The 19053-nt window shown below is 30.3% G+C and overlaps 1 protein-coding gene across 1 annotated transcript in view; it reads left to right on the top strand.

Annotated features, from left to right (window-relative positions):
* The window catches only part of LOC111639859 (acylamino-acid-releasing enzyme-like), a 119269-nt gene that overhangs the window by 43735 nt on the left and 56481 nt on the right, over positions 1-19053 (top strand). Inside the window, exon 8 of the mRNA XM_023385807.1 lies at positions 5367-5488. Within this exon, the coding sequence (XP_023241575.1) occupies positions 5367-5488 (122 nt within the window). The remainder of the gene's footprint in view (positions 1-5366; positions 5489-19053) is intronic.

The raw sequence follows: 19053 nt of genomic DNA on the forward strand, positions 1-19053 counted from the left end.
TAGAGTGAATCCGTGCTATAGAAGTGCCGTGTTATACGGGGGTTACCTGTACTAACAAAGAGTAAATTAAGTGTGAATTAGTTTGCTATTTAGAAATGATTGCTTCCTACAAAATAATTTTATTCAGATTAAAAGCACAAAATAAGTGTTTTAAATATTATAAAACAACAAATATAATTAAAAGCATAATAATTGAGAAACAACTGCACAAATAATAGCAGAAAGACAGTCCTTATTCTTCCTGCATGCCATTCTCCCATCTAAAATAAATTTGAACTCTTCCACTAGTGGGAAGGCTTCCCACATCTAAATCCTAACCTGAAAGGTAAAACAAATTTTATATTGAGGTACACAGCAAGAAGAAATTTTGAGTTTAGAGAATTAATATTAAGTTTTTATAATAATATTGTTCATAATTGTTTTGATCATTTTAAACTGTCTATTTAGTTAATTTTTTGCAAGTTTTTTTCTTTTTTCTGGTTTTTTTCAAATTATTTTCCTCAAATAATCAATAAATTTACCTTAAAGTAAGCTAAGTAAGCTATTTATCGTAATTATCATACTGATTATATTACAATTTTTAGTTTAACCATTCATTTTCTTATTTAACATTGAGAAACATGAGCAGAGAAACAATAGTCTACAACCCTCAATATATAGACAACTGACTGAATTGGAACTTAAGAGGTGCAGTCAAAAAGTTCCAGGACTGGTCCAATAAAAATTGTCTGATGTACAAGTTAATTTATTGAGAGTTGTCATCTTTAAAATAAGTTGCTTCTGCAGCTATACATAGATTCCAGTGCTTCTCTCTGTTTTCAAATCATTCCTGAAACTCTTTTTTTATGACATTATTAAGCACTCACTGTGATTCTGTTTGAATGTTATCAATGTTCTCAAATTGGTTCTTTTCAGCACTTTTTCAGCTGTAGAAATAGAAACAATCACATTTTTCCAAGTCTGGTGAATAAAGAGGGTGGGGAACCACGGCCATTTTATTTTTGGCAGGAAACTGTTGAATAGAGATAGCTGAGTGGAGACATTGTTATGATGCAACAACCAGTTCTGAGATTTACAAAGTCTTTTTCGTTTTATGCAGGCATCTCAAAACATTCATATAAAACTTTTGATTCTCATTTTGGCCTTGTGGAACAAATCTGGAAGAATAATTTCCTCCCTATTGGAAAAAAAGAGCTTTCTCTTGAGTTTGCACATCACTTGGCATGCTTTCCTTGGTCTGAGTGAACCATGATTTTTCCACTGAGTCAATTGTTGTTTGGTCCCATAGTCATAGCTGTAAATTCATATTTTTGTCTCCTGTAATCACTTTCTTTTCTGTTGCAATCTTGCCAAGTTTGAAACAAAATTTTACACACACACACACACTGTTCCTTAAAAGAATTCACTTTACAAAGCAATGAAAATCACAAATCAACAAGAACGTGGATTTAATCCAAATAGCAAGAAATGAAAACTACATAAGATAATGCCACAAAATTTGGTAGGAAAGTAAATAAAGATGTCTATTATGCATCCTAGTTCTTGCAAGTTCAGCACATGACTATTTCTAGTATCAAGTTACCAGTCCTGGAACTTTTTGACTACACCTCATAAGCTAGTTCAAGGCAGTGAAACTACTCAGACAAGAAAGCAGAGAAGAAAAAGCTTTAATGGTGTTAGAAATCTCAACCAAGATTGGGGAATAACATGCATTGTGCGAACAATGGTTGAAGAAGTTCTCATTGATTTTTTTCAAGAAACATTAAATTTATATCTCGGAGGCTCTAGAACAGGTTGGAATTGGAACCATTTAAACATTACACCAAGCTGTTGATTTAGACTTTACATCAGATTTTGGGGCAAGACTGAGCCATTAGTCATTCCTTTAGTCACAAATTCAAGATTCCATCTTCTCAAAATAACCCTCAACCTGATCATTCATATGACTTATTTTGATCTTGGACTGTTGTCATATGTACCAAGTTGTTTGGCTTTACATTTTGAATGCAAAAAAGTCAATAGTAGAAACAACTTCATTTTAACGACTGTTGCCATAATGGAAAAGTGAAATTGTATTCTACTTGTTCTCATGAGGTTCTTGAGAACATTCTACATGGAAAAAGCTCAACTACTCAAGAATACCTAAAGTGCATTGTTGTTTAATTTCTTCATTGCCAATGAAACTGTAGCTCCAATCGGTACAAACCATACATGTTTAAGATCAACGGGCAGCTTCATTATAAATATGGTCCTTTACATTCTGACAGACCTGAAGAGTGAGCATATGTTCAGCTTTATATTATAGACCAGTGTTTCCCATCCTTTTTTGTGCTATACCCCCAACTAAGCCTTTCTAAAATTCTTATGTCCCCTTACATATACAGCGGTTATATGGTTAACTTAAACTCTGGACAAGTCCATTTTTGAATTGCCCCTTTAACAATCCAATTGTCCCCCACATTGAAAAACACTGTTATGGACACTGCAGAAGCAACAGACATCAGAATATTTAGAAATGAGATTTGTAATCCAGAGCTAATGATGATGCTGCATGAAATGATTGCTGAGGTGAACCCCTTTGCACATTGTAACAGAATGATAGCAAAGGCTGATCAGCAAGAACAAGAGGAAGCCATGATTGAAGGATCAATCATATATACATAAGAAATGCTGTATCAAGACAATCTCATAGAAGAAATTTTTAGTTCAGACTACAATTCACTAACACTTAATGAAGTGAGGTATCAAGTAATTTTGTATCCAAAAAATTTACTCTGTGCAGACATAAATGATAAAATTGTTGCCACCCTGTCAGGAGAAGAGGAAATTTGTTTGAGTTTAGACTGCATAGTTTCTGATAATCAGAATTAGCACATGAGATACCCAATAGAATTTCTGCAGACAATTGAGAATTGAGATGAGTGACTTCCACCAGATAAATTAACATTAAGGATTGGTGCTCATCAGGAATCTCAACACTAAAAAAAGATAGGTTAATGGAATGATATATGTTATACACAGTATGCTTAAATTAATAACACAATTAACTTTGAGATCCTGATGTGCAAACACTATGGAACCATTCACACGCTTCCTTGGATACCATTAACTCCAAACGATGACATTTTTTTTTTTTTTACAATTAAACAACTTCAATTTCCCATCATCCTGGAATTTGCCATGACAATGAACAAGAGTCAAGGACAGACTCTCAATAAAATTGGTATTTATATGTGAGAACTGGTGTTCAGTCATGATATGCTTCATGTGGCCATTTCCCAACCCATATCACAAAAACACCACTGTTAATTAAACCTTTACTTCCGGTAAGAAATAATACACAAACAAACGAACGTATTCAATCTTAATCAAGATCTGCCTCAGGTTTTGTTCATTTGTGTATTATTTCTTACCAGAAGTAAAGCTTTGGTGTTTACATTTATCGGTAATTGGTCTAGTAGTTTGCAGATCACAAAAATCTGTAGCAGTAAAAATTTCACATCCAGATCTTATGATTTGTCTACTTTGGAAAGATGGACTCAAAATATTGTATTTCAATAAATTCTGAAATAAATTTCAATTAAAATGGCAGACTATTTTTACAATTTAAAAAATATAGAGGAAATAAAATGTCTTCAATTCCACCATGTCCAATCATCAGGAGCAAAACAGTCTTTCTTTTTGAAGATGACCTTTTATTAGAGGTTATGCCTCTGCAAAATTATGTAAAACAGTTTAGTGATGATATCATCAATGAACATTTTAACTGTTTTACATAACATTGCAGAGTCATAGACTTTAATAAAAGGTTGTCTCTGCAAAGTAAGACTGTTTTGTTCCTGGTGATTGGGCATAATAGAATTGAATTCATTTTGGTTTCTTCTGAACTTTTTAAATTTTGAAATAAACTTGAATGTTGGTGGATCTAAAAGTTTTATTCATGAGGTGATTGCCTTGAGGTGGATTGCCACTACCATCAGCATTAATCTAATTCCTCACAAATTGAAGGTGGTCAGCCTTAAATTGCCACCGTTGGACCCAGATACAAAATTCTTTGTGGCACTGGAGAACAGGCAGATGTGAATTACCTACAGATGGACATGGAGAGCATTTGCTGTACTGATGATTTTGTACATAATGACAAATTTTAAATGAGCTCATTGACTGTGTTTTAATTGAATAAAATCATTGATTTTGATGGGTTCCTGCTAGTAAATCTAAAATTCTTAACTTTTTCTTTCACAAGTTTATAAATTTTTTATTAATTTATTTAAAACATTTTAATATATTTTTGCACTATAAATTAGTAAGTTTTTAAATTTTAAAATATTATCTCATAAAATACATTTACAATTATATATTATTTATGTATGAATTTTATTTGATTGACATAAGAAAAGAAGAATTGTATATATATTAAGAAAATTAATATTACTAATAAAAATTTTAAGTAATTTTATTTTATACAAATCAAGGAAAATAAAACTAAATTATCCTATAAACATTTTTTAATTTATTAATTACATTTATAGAAACTAGAATATCCAACTAAACGTTTGTCACTTATTTTAATGTTTATTGTATTCTTATTTTTTTATTATTTTATATATTAGAATTTTGCTCTTAATATTTTTATAAATAGTAATACTATTTTATGAAAATTTAATCTATTTGTAATGAAATTTAAACTTTATAAACATTGTTTAATAATTGTTAACAATATGTAGTTTTTGCAATTTATCAAAAAAATTAATAATAAAAAAAATTAAATTAATAAAATAGTAACAGATGCATCAGATTTATCATGTCTCAAAGAAATCTGTAATACAGTAAAGCATCGATTATCCAAAACAATTCGGGACTGGGGTTGTTTGGATAACTGATCATTTAAAAAAATATATTAACACAAAACTGTATTGTATATAATTTGTATCATATGTCTTACAAATATTAATACATACCTTACATAATGTAATACATTAAACTAGGCCTACCGTTCAGTTTGGCAGGGAGGGGAAGAGTGCTGCAATGCCACAGCCCTAGTGAAAAATTGAATTTGCTGACTGGAACAATTTCTGTTAACCAATGTTTCAGTTGATCAGTATTCAGATAATCACTGCTCTACTGTAATTATTATTATTTGATTATCTTTGTATAATATAAATTGATATTTTTTTTTACTGTCTTATTAATTAGAAAATGAATATTGATTTGTATATTACAAATGAATTTTTATATTCTTATATTAAAAAAATATATTTTCAAATTAAAGATAACTTGTTTTTATTTATTTAAATGATTTTAAAACAAATATTATTATAATTTATAACTTTTTTTCAAACGTTAATTTATATGTTAAATTTTAGCCATGTTAAGTGGAGAAGATAAAAGTGTTCGTTCTCCAAGGTTTAGCTTGGATGGAAATGTATTAATATTTTTAGAAAATAATTCTGGAGGTCCTCATCATGTTGGAATTAAATTAATGAAAGTAAGATTGTATATTTTAAAATGTTAATATTTTAGTATTATAATGCTTTTTATTTTGTCTATCTATAAAAATTAAACAAATAGTTGTATTTATGATAATACACACAATACAGTAACTATAATTAAAAAATTAATATATGTTATAAATATCAAAATTAATTAATATATGCATTTCTAAAGAGAAATAAACATTTAGTTTAGGTGGGAATAAAATTAATAATTTTAATTTATACCTAACACATTGACTCTGTTGTCATTTTTCTTTGTAATTTCTTCCTTGAATAATTTCAATATTAATTAATTGTGTAATAATTTTGTAAATTATTTAATATCTTCAGCATATCATATTTCAAACATTATCTATTTTTGATCTTTAGTACAGTAAAATCTCATTAAGTCAAAGTTTAATGGGTGAAATAATCCCAATTTTAGTTAGAGTTTTGAATTAATTAGTTTAATAATACCTGATTTTCTCAAATTTTTCTGTGGCTATAAATTTGTTATCAAGTCACTTTTCAAGATTTTGTTCACAGAATGATTACAAAATTATATACAGTTTATGCTGCTTTTGAGTGCACTGTTAACATTCTAATGGGACCTATTGTGTTCCAATTAGAAAGCTGATAAGATATTATATCAGTAAATGGATGGTGACACATGGTTATAATAGCATGGTGTGGTGTTTGGCATTGTCCATAATGTTTATCTTAATTGTCTGTATTCATACAATATAAGAGAATATAAAGATCATAGACCTATCAAAGGGCAGAGTATAGAAGGGAAAATAAGTTTGAGTATTGGCAATTTCAACTTAATGAGACCATATTATATGGAAAAACTATACATACTGTGTTTGGAACCTGTAGACAGCTTAAAGTTAATGTGACTTTGGGTTAATGTAGTTTGATGAGGTTTTATTTTGTATTAATTTCTGATTAAAGAATCTGTAACAAATTAAGTAAGAAATCTGTTTATGGAAGGAACAGAACATGCTTAAAAGAATACATATATTCTTGTTATCTAAATGGTTTTGCATTCAGAATGAGTTCAAAGATATAACTTGGTTTTCATTCATTGTAAGCTATGTTTATACAATAACCCAGTGTCCAAGCATAAACATGAATCACCAAGCAAACACCATATATTCTTTATTAACAAACATTTCATTGTAAAAACAAATGTTTTCAGCCTATTTAAGAAGGCTTCTTCAGATTTAGCTGTTAAAATTGAATTTGCAAAATTCTAAAATGGAACACTTACTTTTCCAACCAAAATGTTGCTGGTAATTATTGTGTTTGCTTCATGGTTTATGTTTACACAAATACAGTGAGCTAAAAAGTTGCTTGCCAAAAGAGGAAACATGTCATATTGCAAATTATGGACAAAAGAGATTGTACTGTAATAATATTTAATTTGGTCTGTACGACAGTCAGGTTGAGACTAATGTTAATATTTTTGTGTTGTAAACCGCCATACTTATCAACATTTATGTTGAAAAATTGTACACAATATAGAATGTTGTGGTGAATAGTAAGAATTCTGTTCTTCTACTTGTTGAGGGAAGTGGGTGGTGTTTGGAAAACATGTTGCTTCATGTACACCAGTTTTTCTCAATGGGGGCGATATCGCCCCCATGTGGGCGTTTTTCCATGTTGAGGGGGCGATTAGTAACAATTTATATTTTGGGGGCGAAAAACAATTTTCTGAGTTATATAGTAAAACATTATATAAAGTATAATTAGATATTTTATTCGTTATATCGTACAATAATTAAACAAATAACATTATACTAGTCACTAGTCTATTCAATGCAGTACGAATTTGGCGTTAGTCTTGGTCCTCGACATCGGAATTTTGAAGTGAAGGGGGCGATAATAGGTAATGGTTTTATTGAAGGGGGCGACAATTTGTTAGAGGTTGAGAAACACTGATGTACACCAACAGGAAGAAATCCATAGAGGTGAGGTTAGGTCAGGTCATCATGAGGCCATGATGACATGCCACAGTGATCAATTCAACATCTTGGAAAAATTGCATTAAGTCTCTCCTGAATAGATAAGGCAGTGTGTGCTGTCACATCATCCTTCTGGAACAAAAGTTTGTCATTAATTCAAATGAAGATCATCCAAGAAATCCAGAACATTGATATCCGTCATGTTTCTGTGTGTGTTGACATTACTTTCAAAGAAGTATGTACCAACAATAGTGTTCTCCAGAATACTTGCACATACTATTACATAACTACAGGGGATGGGTGTACCTTTGAATAGCCTCCCATCAGGAACTTTATGCGAAATGGTTGTGAGGTGTCTGGAACATGCAGTCCTGTCTAAATTTAGAGATCAAATTATTTTATACACTAGTTATGCTGATGACATCTTGATAATGTGGTGATGCAAACTGGATCTACAGGACTTTTTAATGTGCTACAACTACTACTATATGACCTTTCCTTACAAGTGAAGCAGGAAAACTCATATCAAATGCACTTCCTTGATATATTTATTCACTTGGAGAATTGGCAGCTGACCACTATAGTATTCTGTAAAGACACCAGTTCTCCACTTTTCATTCCAAAGCAGTCACATGATCCTCTTACATACAAACTTGCTTCCTTTTGATCTTGAAAAGAGCTTTTACATACTGTACTGCAACACATGATAGTAAGGAGGAGTTGGAATACATCACATCACTAGCAATACAATATGGTTATCACAAGACCTTGTTAAGGTTCTTGTATGATAACATCAGCATCTCAAGGCCCACTGTCAACTACAGAAAAGGAGATTTGTTGTGGTTACTTATAACAAGGCATTGGCTGTCATCTATAGAGAAATTCAAAGACATCTAAAATCTGACTGGCATACCTGTGGATGTTTTATCTGCTACTATTAGTTTTTCTAATTTTAAATCTCCTTGAGGTAGGAGAATCTCTATGGCGTTCTTCTTGATAATGAATGACAAAGATCCTGTTGAGGATTTCTACTTACCTGGGGTATATGTTATTTCTCTGTAGGATCTTCTCAAGGACCAAACATTGATGTATGTTGGTGCTACAGCAACAGGCATGGCTGTGATGATCAAAGGACATAAGTATAAAATTAAGAAAAGGTCGTCTAACACAGCTCTGGCCACATATATGGAAGATGATGAGGTCAGGTTAATTAGATTTTTGCACTGGACTCTGGATCCTCATGGTTAAAGTACTTGGATTATCTTGAGATAAAAAGTGCTATCAGAAATCAAACTGCCATTAATTATAAAGAGATAGAATCTCAATTGCTTGGCGAGCATAATATGAGTTCCCATAAAACAGTTATTTTGTTTTGTAACATTTTTAAAACATCTATTTATTCTGTTACTATATGATATGCATGTATATTCTACAGTGCTAGTTCATATTTCACATATTTGAATGCTCAATTTTGAACTTTGTTCTGTTTGATTTAATATTCATTTCTGCATTAAACTTATGAAACCTGAAGAAGCCCATTTGAAACAGATGAAAATTTTTGTTTTACTAATATAGTGATTTTAAATAGCTAGTTTTGGTTTATACATGCACACCTTGATAGTCCTGTGTATTAACTTTAAGGACATTTTCCATCTCTAATACCTGGCTATGGACATTGAATTCTTAAATTTTAAAAAAACTGGATTCATAATTAAGTTATATATATATATGTATCTGATTTTACAGTAGTATTATTTTTTTGTTTTCTAATTTTGAGTTTTATTGTTCTTTTCATTTTTTTATATGTTCTATTCTGTTATACAGTAAAGCGTCAATTTTCCGAATCAATTGGGGACTGGGGTTATCCGGATAACTGATATTTCAGATAACTGATTTACGTACGATAAAATAGTTTAACGTATCCGATGTCTAAATTTTTCTGTGTTGCGTGTCGCTTTGCGTTGAATTTTCGTCGATATTAAGCCTAACAAAGACTACTGTATCGTTCAAAATTATTTTTTTATTTTGTACAAACAAAATAAATATATTGAAAAATATAAAAATAATAAAAAATTTATACTTCAGATGTTAATTTAGTATCAAAAACGTAAAATATTTGAGTAGCCCAAGACATAGCCAAAGATTGAAGCGCCACAGCACTAGCGAAAATTTAAATTTGCCGACTGGAATTCTTTCGGATGATTGACTTTCGGAAAATCGATGCTCTACTGTATTCAACTTTTGGTTGCCTGAATTTTCAGTTTAAAATGACCAAAAATGTTTACATTAATTCAGTGATGAGTAACCTTTTTTTGGATGTAGGCTGCAAGGGAACTTTATAGTCTTCTGGAGGGCAGCACAATTTTTTTAGAGTTGCAAACTTTAAGCCTTAAGCCTTAACAATACTCCATAACTGTCAATAAGCTAGGTACTAAAATAATGTACATCAATGATATACATTAAACTAGTAATCTATCTTATAGTTTATTTTCAAGTATAGTTTGAATGTTTGTCATTCATATAATTGTGAGAGTCTGAAGTTAATTAAAATTAATACGCAATTAATTGGGAAAGTGGAAATCCCCTCATATTTCCATCAAATGCAGATATGAGAGATAAACAGAGGATCGAATCTCATCATGAATCAACAATGTTTACAATGTTTTGAATAAGTTCCAGGAATAAAACCAAACAAATAATTATTAATGATAGGAAACTGTCAAAAACAGATGACATTATGAGGTAAGACGAGTCACAACAATGACTAGAAAATATCAATAATTTGGCCAAATTGCCCAGTTCTTGACAGCTCATATCTGCCGAACCAGGACATGACCCGAACTTAGACCATATTAAATCAAAGTCGCCTGACTTTTCTCCCACACTCAAGGGAGGATAAAAAGGGCTCGAACTTGAGTCTTGGGGCAGACTTCACCCAGAAAGCTAAAGGACCAAAGCTCTGTCTGTCACCTCACCCATCTCCCATCTCTCCTTTGGAAGTAACTTTCAAGGAAGATCCATGAAAGTCTTGCCGAGCTTCAAATAAATTGGATCCGAAGGCAACTGATTGTCTACATGAGATATTATGCAGTTATTGTAAACTCTCTCTCTCTGTTAGAAGTAGATGTTAATGCAGAACAGTATCTCTAGAACCATGTGATCAAGCTTATGTAAATTAGCTATATATTGTAATCCACTTTGTTTTTATATTAAGTTGTTTGTTAATTGTTAACCATGAATCTGTCATTATTCAGATTATTTGGATATCTTATCGACTTACCTATGTCCTCCCCACTCATTAATATCCCTCCTACCACCATCCAGTGACATTGAGCAGTCTTTACCAGGCCAACACCATTAAAAAGAGTTTAGAGGTTGACACTCTACCACTCAGCTTCTCACATAAGCTTAATTAGGTCCTCATAATGATATAAGGTAGAAAACAGAAAAATAAGCCATTGTCATAACCCTGAGGCTGCATATTAGGACTTTGCAGGCTTCTTCTGGCTCATGAACCACAGGTTGATCACGACTGCATTAACTCAACATAATAGTAAATTTCCTTGCTGCTGAAGGTTTTTATGGTGATTATTTGTGGTTTATGTATAATAGTTTATGATTTAATACTTCAAGTAATATGTTAAATTATAATCTATAGTGTATTATTTATTTATATAAATATGAGGATGTTCATTTGTTTGACCAATTGCTATGAAACTCGGCAGTTATGTTCAAATACTTCTATCTTAGATAATGTTGTTCATCCCACTCTAAATTATCAATTGAATTTCTGTCTCTATTTGATTGCTGCCTTAAAAAAAATTTAACAAAATAATTAACTAAATATAATTCTTCCAAAAAAGGATATAATTTTAATAAATATATACAGTCAATTCCACTTAATTTGGATATACATTGGGACTAATGCATTTTGCTCAATTAAGCGACTGTCCTAATTAAACAAACTAATAATAAATTCTAATAAATAAATTCAAAAAATAAAATATGTTATATGTAGGTTAATAAATATGTAGGTAAAAATAATAATTAGTTACCTATTTTAATGCTTTATTAAACCAAAATAGGGTTTAGAGTTAGAGTTAGGGTTAATATTTGTTAGATTTATAATATTTAATAGAGTTAGGGTTAATAGGGAAAATATTTGTACTATAATTTGCCAGACTCATGATGATAGATAACTGATTTGCATCACGCTAGTGTTGCCCAAATATAGTATTAGTAGTGACATACTCAAAGGTTGACCATTTAATTTTAGCTGATAGAATGATTTTTCCTTTCTCCCTTTTTAGTTAAAATATGTTTTAACTAAAAAGGGAAAAAGGAAAGGGTTTGTCCAATAGTCACATTATAGTCTTCCTTTGAGTACAGTTTCCTTTACTTGGAGATGGGCCACTTCAGTGAAAGCATTCCGTATAATCTGCCAGCTCCAGATGATGGTCTCAACAATTGGATGGCTGCTGTCCAAATCTAGACATAATTATGAACACAATACCTTCTAAGGAAACTCTGTCTTCCAACTCAGTCGAGAGACCTCGAAAAATTGTCTGGGGATCTTTGTTCCTTTGTTTTTAAGATCGTCCAGTCTAATCCAGATCAGGGTCAGTAGCTCATATTCAGGTCTGCCTCAGACAGGACCCTGGTGTGATACATTCCACTATGCTGACCCCCTCCAGAAAAACCAAACTGCCCGAGTAAAAGACAAAATCACTTTGTCTCTGCCAATCGTTAGGCTTATACAACATTAGTGTTTATACTGTCTATATATTTTCAGAAGATCCCTAAAATATATCAAAAATTGCTAAATTCCTTTTCTGCTACTGTCCCAGTTAATTGAAAAGTTGTCTCAATTAAGCAATTAAATTATATATTAATTTATTAGTTTTGTTTCCATTCTTTGAGATTTGGCCCAATCAAGTGGCTATCCTGATTAACCAGTAGACCAATTAAATGGAAACAACTGTATTATATTCACTGAATTACTGCAACAATGATATAGTGCAAGATAGATATGCCATTACTACAACAAGTAGCATATAGTATATTTTAATCGACTTACTATTGAAAATTAAACAGTTTCAAAAAATTTATTAAAAATGACCAAACTCAAATTCATATAAAAATTTAAAGCATTGACAAACAACTATTGTTTTAATGAAATAACTTTGCCTGTAATACTAAATGTTATTGATAGAGCATTCATGTATTTCAAGGCATAAAATAACCTGTAGCAAAGTTAAAAGCATGCTTTTATATTCATAATGCATTTCATAAATAAATNACTTTTGGTTGCCTGAATTTTCAGTTTAAAATGACCAAAAATGTTTACATTAATTCAGTGATGAGTAACCTTTTTTTGGATGTAGGCTGCAAGGGAACTTTATAGTCTTCTGGAGGGCAGCACAATTTTTTTAGAGTTGCAAACTTTAAGCCTTAAGCCTTAACAATACTCCATAACTGTCAATAAGCTAGGTACTAAAATAATGTACATCAATGATATACATTAAACTAGTAATCTATCTTATAGTTTATTTTCAAGTATAGTTTGAATGTTTGTCATTCATATAATTGTGAGAGTCTGAAGTTAATTAAAATTAATACGCAATTAATTGGGAAAGTGGAAATCCCCTCATATTTCCATCAAATGCAGATATGAGAGATAAACAGAGGATCGAATCTCATCATGAATCAACAATGTTTACAATGTTTTGAATAAGTTCCAGGAATAAAACCAAACAAATAATTATTAATGATAGGAAACTGTCAAAAACAGATGACATTATGAGGTAAGACGAGTCACAACAATGACTAGAAAATATCAATAATTTGGCCAAATTGCCCAGTTCTTGACAGCTCATATCTGCCGAACCAGGACATGACCCGAACTTAGACCATATTAAATCAAAGTCGCCTGACTTTTCTCCCACACTCAAGGGAGGATAAAAAGGGCTCGAACTTGAGTCTTGGGGCAGACTTCACCCAGAAAGCTAAAGGACCAAAGCTCTGTCTGTCACCTCACCCATCTCCCATCTCTCCTTTGGAAGTAACTTTCAAGGAAGATCCATGAAAGTCTTGCCGAGCTTCAAATAAATTGGATCCGAAGGCAACTGATTGTCTACATGAGATATTATGCAGTTATTGTAAACTCTCTCTCTCTGTTAGAAGTAGATGTTAATGCAGAACAGTATCTCTAGAACCATGTGATCAAGCTTATGTAAATTAGCTATATATTGTAATCCACTTTGTTTTTATATTAAGTTGTTTGTTAATTGTTAACCATGAATCTGTCATTATTCAGATTATTTGGATATCTTATCGACTTACCTATGTCCTCCCCACTCATTAATATCCCTCCTACCACCATCCAGTGACATTGAGCAGTCTTTACCAGGCCAACACCATTAAAAAGAGTTTAGAGGTTGACACTCTACCACTCAGCTTCTCACATAAGCTTAATTAGGTCCTCATAATGATATAAGGTAGAAAACAGAAAAATAAGCCATTGTCATAACCCTGAGGCTGCATATTAGGACTTTGCAGGCTTCTTCTGGCTCATGAACCACAGGTTGATCACGACTGCATTAACTCAACATAATAGTAAATTTCCTTGCTGCTGAAGGTTTTTATGGTGATTATTTGTGGTTTATGTATAATAGTTTATGATTTAATACTTCAAGTAATATGTTAAATTATAATCTATAGTGTATTATTTATTTATATAAATATGAGGATGTTCATTTGTTTGACCAATTGCTATGAAACTCGGCAGTTATGTTCAAATACTTCTATCTTAGATAATGTTGTTCATCCCACTCTAAATTATCAATTGAATTTCTGTCTCTATTTGATTGCTGCCTTAAAAAAAATTTAACAAAATAATTAACTAAATATAATTCTTCCAAAAAAGGATATAATTTTAATAAATATATACAGTCAATTCCACTTAATTTGGATATACATTGGGACTAATGCATTTTGCTCAATTAAGCGACTGTCCTAATTAAACAAACTAATAATAAATTCTAATAAATAAATTCAAAAAATAAAATATGTTATATGTAGGTTAATAAATATGTAGGTAAAAATAATAATTAGTTACCTATTTTAATGCTTTATTAAACCAAAATAGGGTTTAGAGTTAGAGTTAGGGTTAATATTTGTTAGATTTATAATATTTAATAGAGTTAGGGTTAATAGGGAAAATATTTGTACTATAATTTGCCAGACTCATGATGATAGATAACTGATTTGCATCACGCTAGTGTTGCCCAAATATAGTATTAGTAGTGACATACTCAAAGGTTGACCATTTAATTTTAGCTGATAGAATGATTTTTCCTTTCTCCCTTTTTAGTTAAAATATGTTTTAACTAAAAAGGGAAAAAGGAAAGGGTTTGTCCAATAGTCACATTATAGTCTTCCTTTGAGTACAGTTTCCTTTACTTGGAGATGGGCCACTTCAGTGAAAGCATTCCGTATAATCTGCCAGCTCCAGATGATGGTCTCAACAATTGGATGGCTGCTGTCCAAATCTAGACATAATTATGAACACAATACCTTCTAAGGAAACTCTGTCTTCCAACTCAGTCGAGAGACCTCGAAAAATTGTCTGGGGATCTTTGTTCCTTTGTTTTTAAGATCGTCCAGTCTAATCCAGATCAGGGTCAGTAGCTCATATTCAGGTCTGCCTCAGACAGGACCCTGGTGTGATACATTCCACTATGCTGACCCCCTCCAGAAAAACCAAACTGCCCGAGTAAAAGACAAAATCACTTTGTCTCTGCCAATCGTTAGGCTTATACAACATTAGTGTTTATACTGTCTATATATTTTCAGAAGATCCCTAAAATATATCAAAAATTGCTAAATTCCTTTTCTGCTACTGTCCCAGTTAATTGAAAAGTTGTCTCAATTAAGCAATTAAATTATATATTAATTTATTAGTTTTGTTTCCATTCTTTGAGATTTGGCCCAATCAAGTGGCTATCCTGATTAACCAGTAGACCAATTAAATGGAAACAACTGTATTATATTCACTGAATTACTGCAACAATGATATAGTGCAAGATAGATATGCCATTACTACAACAAGTAGCATATAGTATATTTTAATCGACTTACTATTGAAAATTAAACAGTTTCAAAAAATTTATTAAAAATGACCAAACTCAAATTCATATAAAAATTTAAAGCATTGACAAACAACTATTGTTTTAATGAAATAACTTTGCCTGTAATACTAAATGTTATTGATAGAGCATTCATGTATTTCAAGGCATAAAATAACCTGTAGCANGCAGATTTTCCGAAAATGTTTCGGATCTTTACAGTATAACAATTTAGAGTAAATTTGATAATTCAGGATCTGTTTTTAATTAACGCCGACAAAATTCGTTACACATAATTATTTCACCAATTTTTTCAAACATAATTACTGTTATGCAATGTTTTTTTCGAAAAAAATCAATCATTATTTCAATTAAGAAAAAATAAGATTGTATAATAGTTATGATGAATAAAACTTTGTTTTCTATAAATGTCTTTCTTTTATTTTTCAATCTTCTGTATATAAACTGACATATTTCAAATTAAAAATGTCTATATATATTTTAATTTGCTGATTTTTGCTTACAAATATGTAAAAATTGATGAAAGAGAACTCTTTGATACAATTTTTATACCAAATATATTTTTGGGAGGAGTTCAAATTTTATTTGTAATTGTTCTTACTGAGATTTAAATATATACAGTATGTACTTTAAGAAAAGTGTTAATGCATGTAAGTGTTAAGAAAAGTGTTCAGCAGTATTTTATAACTGTAAAATAAATTTTAAGAAAATAATTCAAACAAAATATAAATATTTATATCTTTTATTATCAAAACTTCATCAGGTCTGAAGTACAATTAATGAGCACATTCAGAAATGGCATTTAAATATTTCAGTGTATCAAATAGAAAGGATAAACCCACTGAAAAATAAACAAGAAAAGTATAATAACTGAAAATAAAATGTTTAACTTAAAAGGTAGCGACTGTTTTACAGATCTCAGTGAAAAGCTTCCAATTATTTCACTAGAACTAAGTATATTTGATGATGATCTATTTTCCTATCCATCTCCTATCCTATCTATCCTCTTATTTGATGATAATCTATTATCTATTAAAATTTTTCCTAATGACTTTGATTCAAAATGAAGTTTATTACTGAAAAATATGCTGTTTAGTTACTTTGTGATATGCTTGTGTGAATTACTTGTAAAGTCCTATTAAACTCTACAAATTCCCAGAAACACTAAAATATTAAATAAATGTTGAAAAAATGCAAATTACAATAGATGGGACTAGAAAAAATTTGTTATTCTGAGTCATGGATCCACTAAAAGGAGATAAAATTACATTGGTTTGACAGTCAAGTTGTACTTAATATATTGATTCTACTAATGAAATTTTTTTTCACAAATTTATAGCAAATTAAGAATCTTTATTTTTAACTATTAATTAATGCACAAATGAACAGATTTTATTGCTCATCTTACTATGAAGTATCGTCTAAAAAAGATGAAATTTAGGAGTTGAGATAGAAGACTTATCAAGAAAACTTTATTTTTACTTTTATTATGAATGTGTTTGAATTTATAATATTAATGTTTTATGTTCTGGTTTATTTCTGAATTTTTTATAATGAAATAATATTAGGTAAACTTTCTAATATGCAATTTTATTACAATGTTATTAAAATAATATATACTAAAACAGAGTGTAGGAAGGAAAAACTCTCAAAAACATTTTGCTTATTCTCTATATAATACCTATTTATCCAAAAAAAATTGTTTTTCAATTCAGTCATTATCTTGAATGAAATAAATGTCTAGAAACTCTAAACCTCTCATTACTGCTTACCCATATGAATGTCATTAGCAAACAGAAATATGCTCCTATAATGAAAATATGGAAAAACATTAAACTTCTCATTGCAATATCTGCCATAAGAATTATTAGAGGTAAACTATAAGCCAGTTCTTTGTAAATAAAACCTGTCATAAAGTTAAAAATAACTGTAGTTTATAAGTAATAATTAACAACCATTGTTAGTAGAATATATACAGTAGAATTTAGTTTTAATGGATTGCTTGGGCCATCTAGAATCATCTGTTATCTTGCAAACAACAGATTTTCCACCCACTTAAGAAAATATCTGTTATTTAACCCTCTATTTTGAAGAAATGCCTGTACTTTGAAATTGTTCAGTCTTTTGAGATTTCTATTCCATAGAAATATGTATGTTACCAGGTCATATATTATGCCATTCATGTGTATGACAAGGCTGACAGAAACTGTATATACTGTAAGCACAAAAAGAGGCAAATTAAAAACAAATCAAAGTTAAGGGAAGTACTCATTAGCACTTCCTTTGACTTTAATTTATTAAAAAACTCATCCATCTTGATTTGTTTTGATACTGCTTTTCTGCCTATTGAATACAACAACCACTTGATATTAACAATATCATGTACAGTACAGCTTATTTGTTTACGCTGAAACTTATCAGGAAGGTCTTCAAAACTTGGAAAGACTCCATGGTATTGCTAAATTTTGGAACTACATTTGGGCCAGCATCAGTATGTTTACCAGGTGGCTCCTCTTTATATATATAAGCCTACTGACTACTTGTACAATTCTTCAGTTTTACACATTCTAAATGTAAGAAGTGCATCATCAAACTCTACAAATTCCCAGAAACACTCAAATATTAAATAAATATTGAAAAAATGCAAAGTTTACAATAGATGAGGCTAGAAAAAAATTGGTTATTCTGAGTTATGGATCTGCTAAAAGGAGATAATATTATATCGGTTTGACAGGACCTGGGAAAAATCCATTGTTCTGCAATCTGTCAAAATGAGATTATACTGTATCGTGATTTTCAAAATGGGATAAGAAAGAGAGGAAGAGAATTTTTTTTATTTAAAAACATGTATAAGTTCTTTGTTTTATAATGATTTTGTATTTAGTTAGTTATCTTAACTTTTTTGTTTAATTATGTTATGCTGTATTCTAATTATGAACAAAATCTTATGAAAAATTGCTTTCAAAATGATATTATTATGATTATTTTCTTTTAGTTGTTTTTGTATCTGATGAAGTAAATAATAAATAATATAAGTAGTCTATATTATTTTTGACTTTCTTTTAATGAATTTATTTTGCAAATATAAACCAATGATGAACTTTCATTAATATTTTTGTTGTTAATGTCAGCACAAGGAACTTAATAATATGATTTAATAAATATCAGTAAATTTTTTAAAAATGCCAGTTTTTTCTACTGGAATGTACAACCATTATTTAAAGTTATAAATTAAAATTTTTGAAGCAGAATTTTTCAAATACAAATATAAACATACAGTAATCCGAATTTTTCAAATATCAATAGTTGGCCGATATTTACAGTGTGTTTCATTAAGTTATTTATTATCTGTAATCGTTAATATCCCACAAAAATGTATGTATTTAAAGGCAAGAACATATAGTTTATATTTAAAGACATTTAATATTTTAGTTTCGTAAAACAGCAACTCCCAATAAATGTCAC

The sequence above is a fragment of the Centruroides sculpturatus genome, unplaced genomic scaffold (genome assembly GCF_000671375.1).
Source record: "Centruroides sculpturatus isolate CEXI.00-Female unplaced genomic scaffold, Cexi_2.0 scaffold1362, whole genome shotgun sequence".
Taxonomy (NCBI): Eukaryota; Metazoa; Arthropoda; class Arachnida; order Scorpiones; family Buthidae; genus Centruroides; species Centruroides sculpturatus.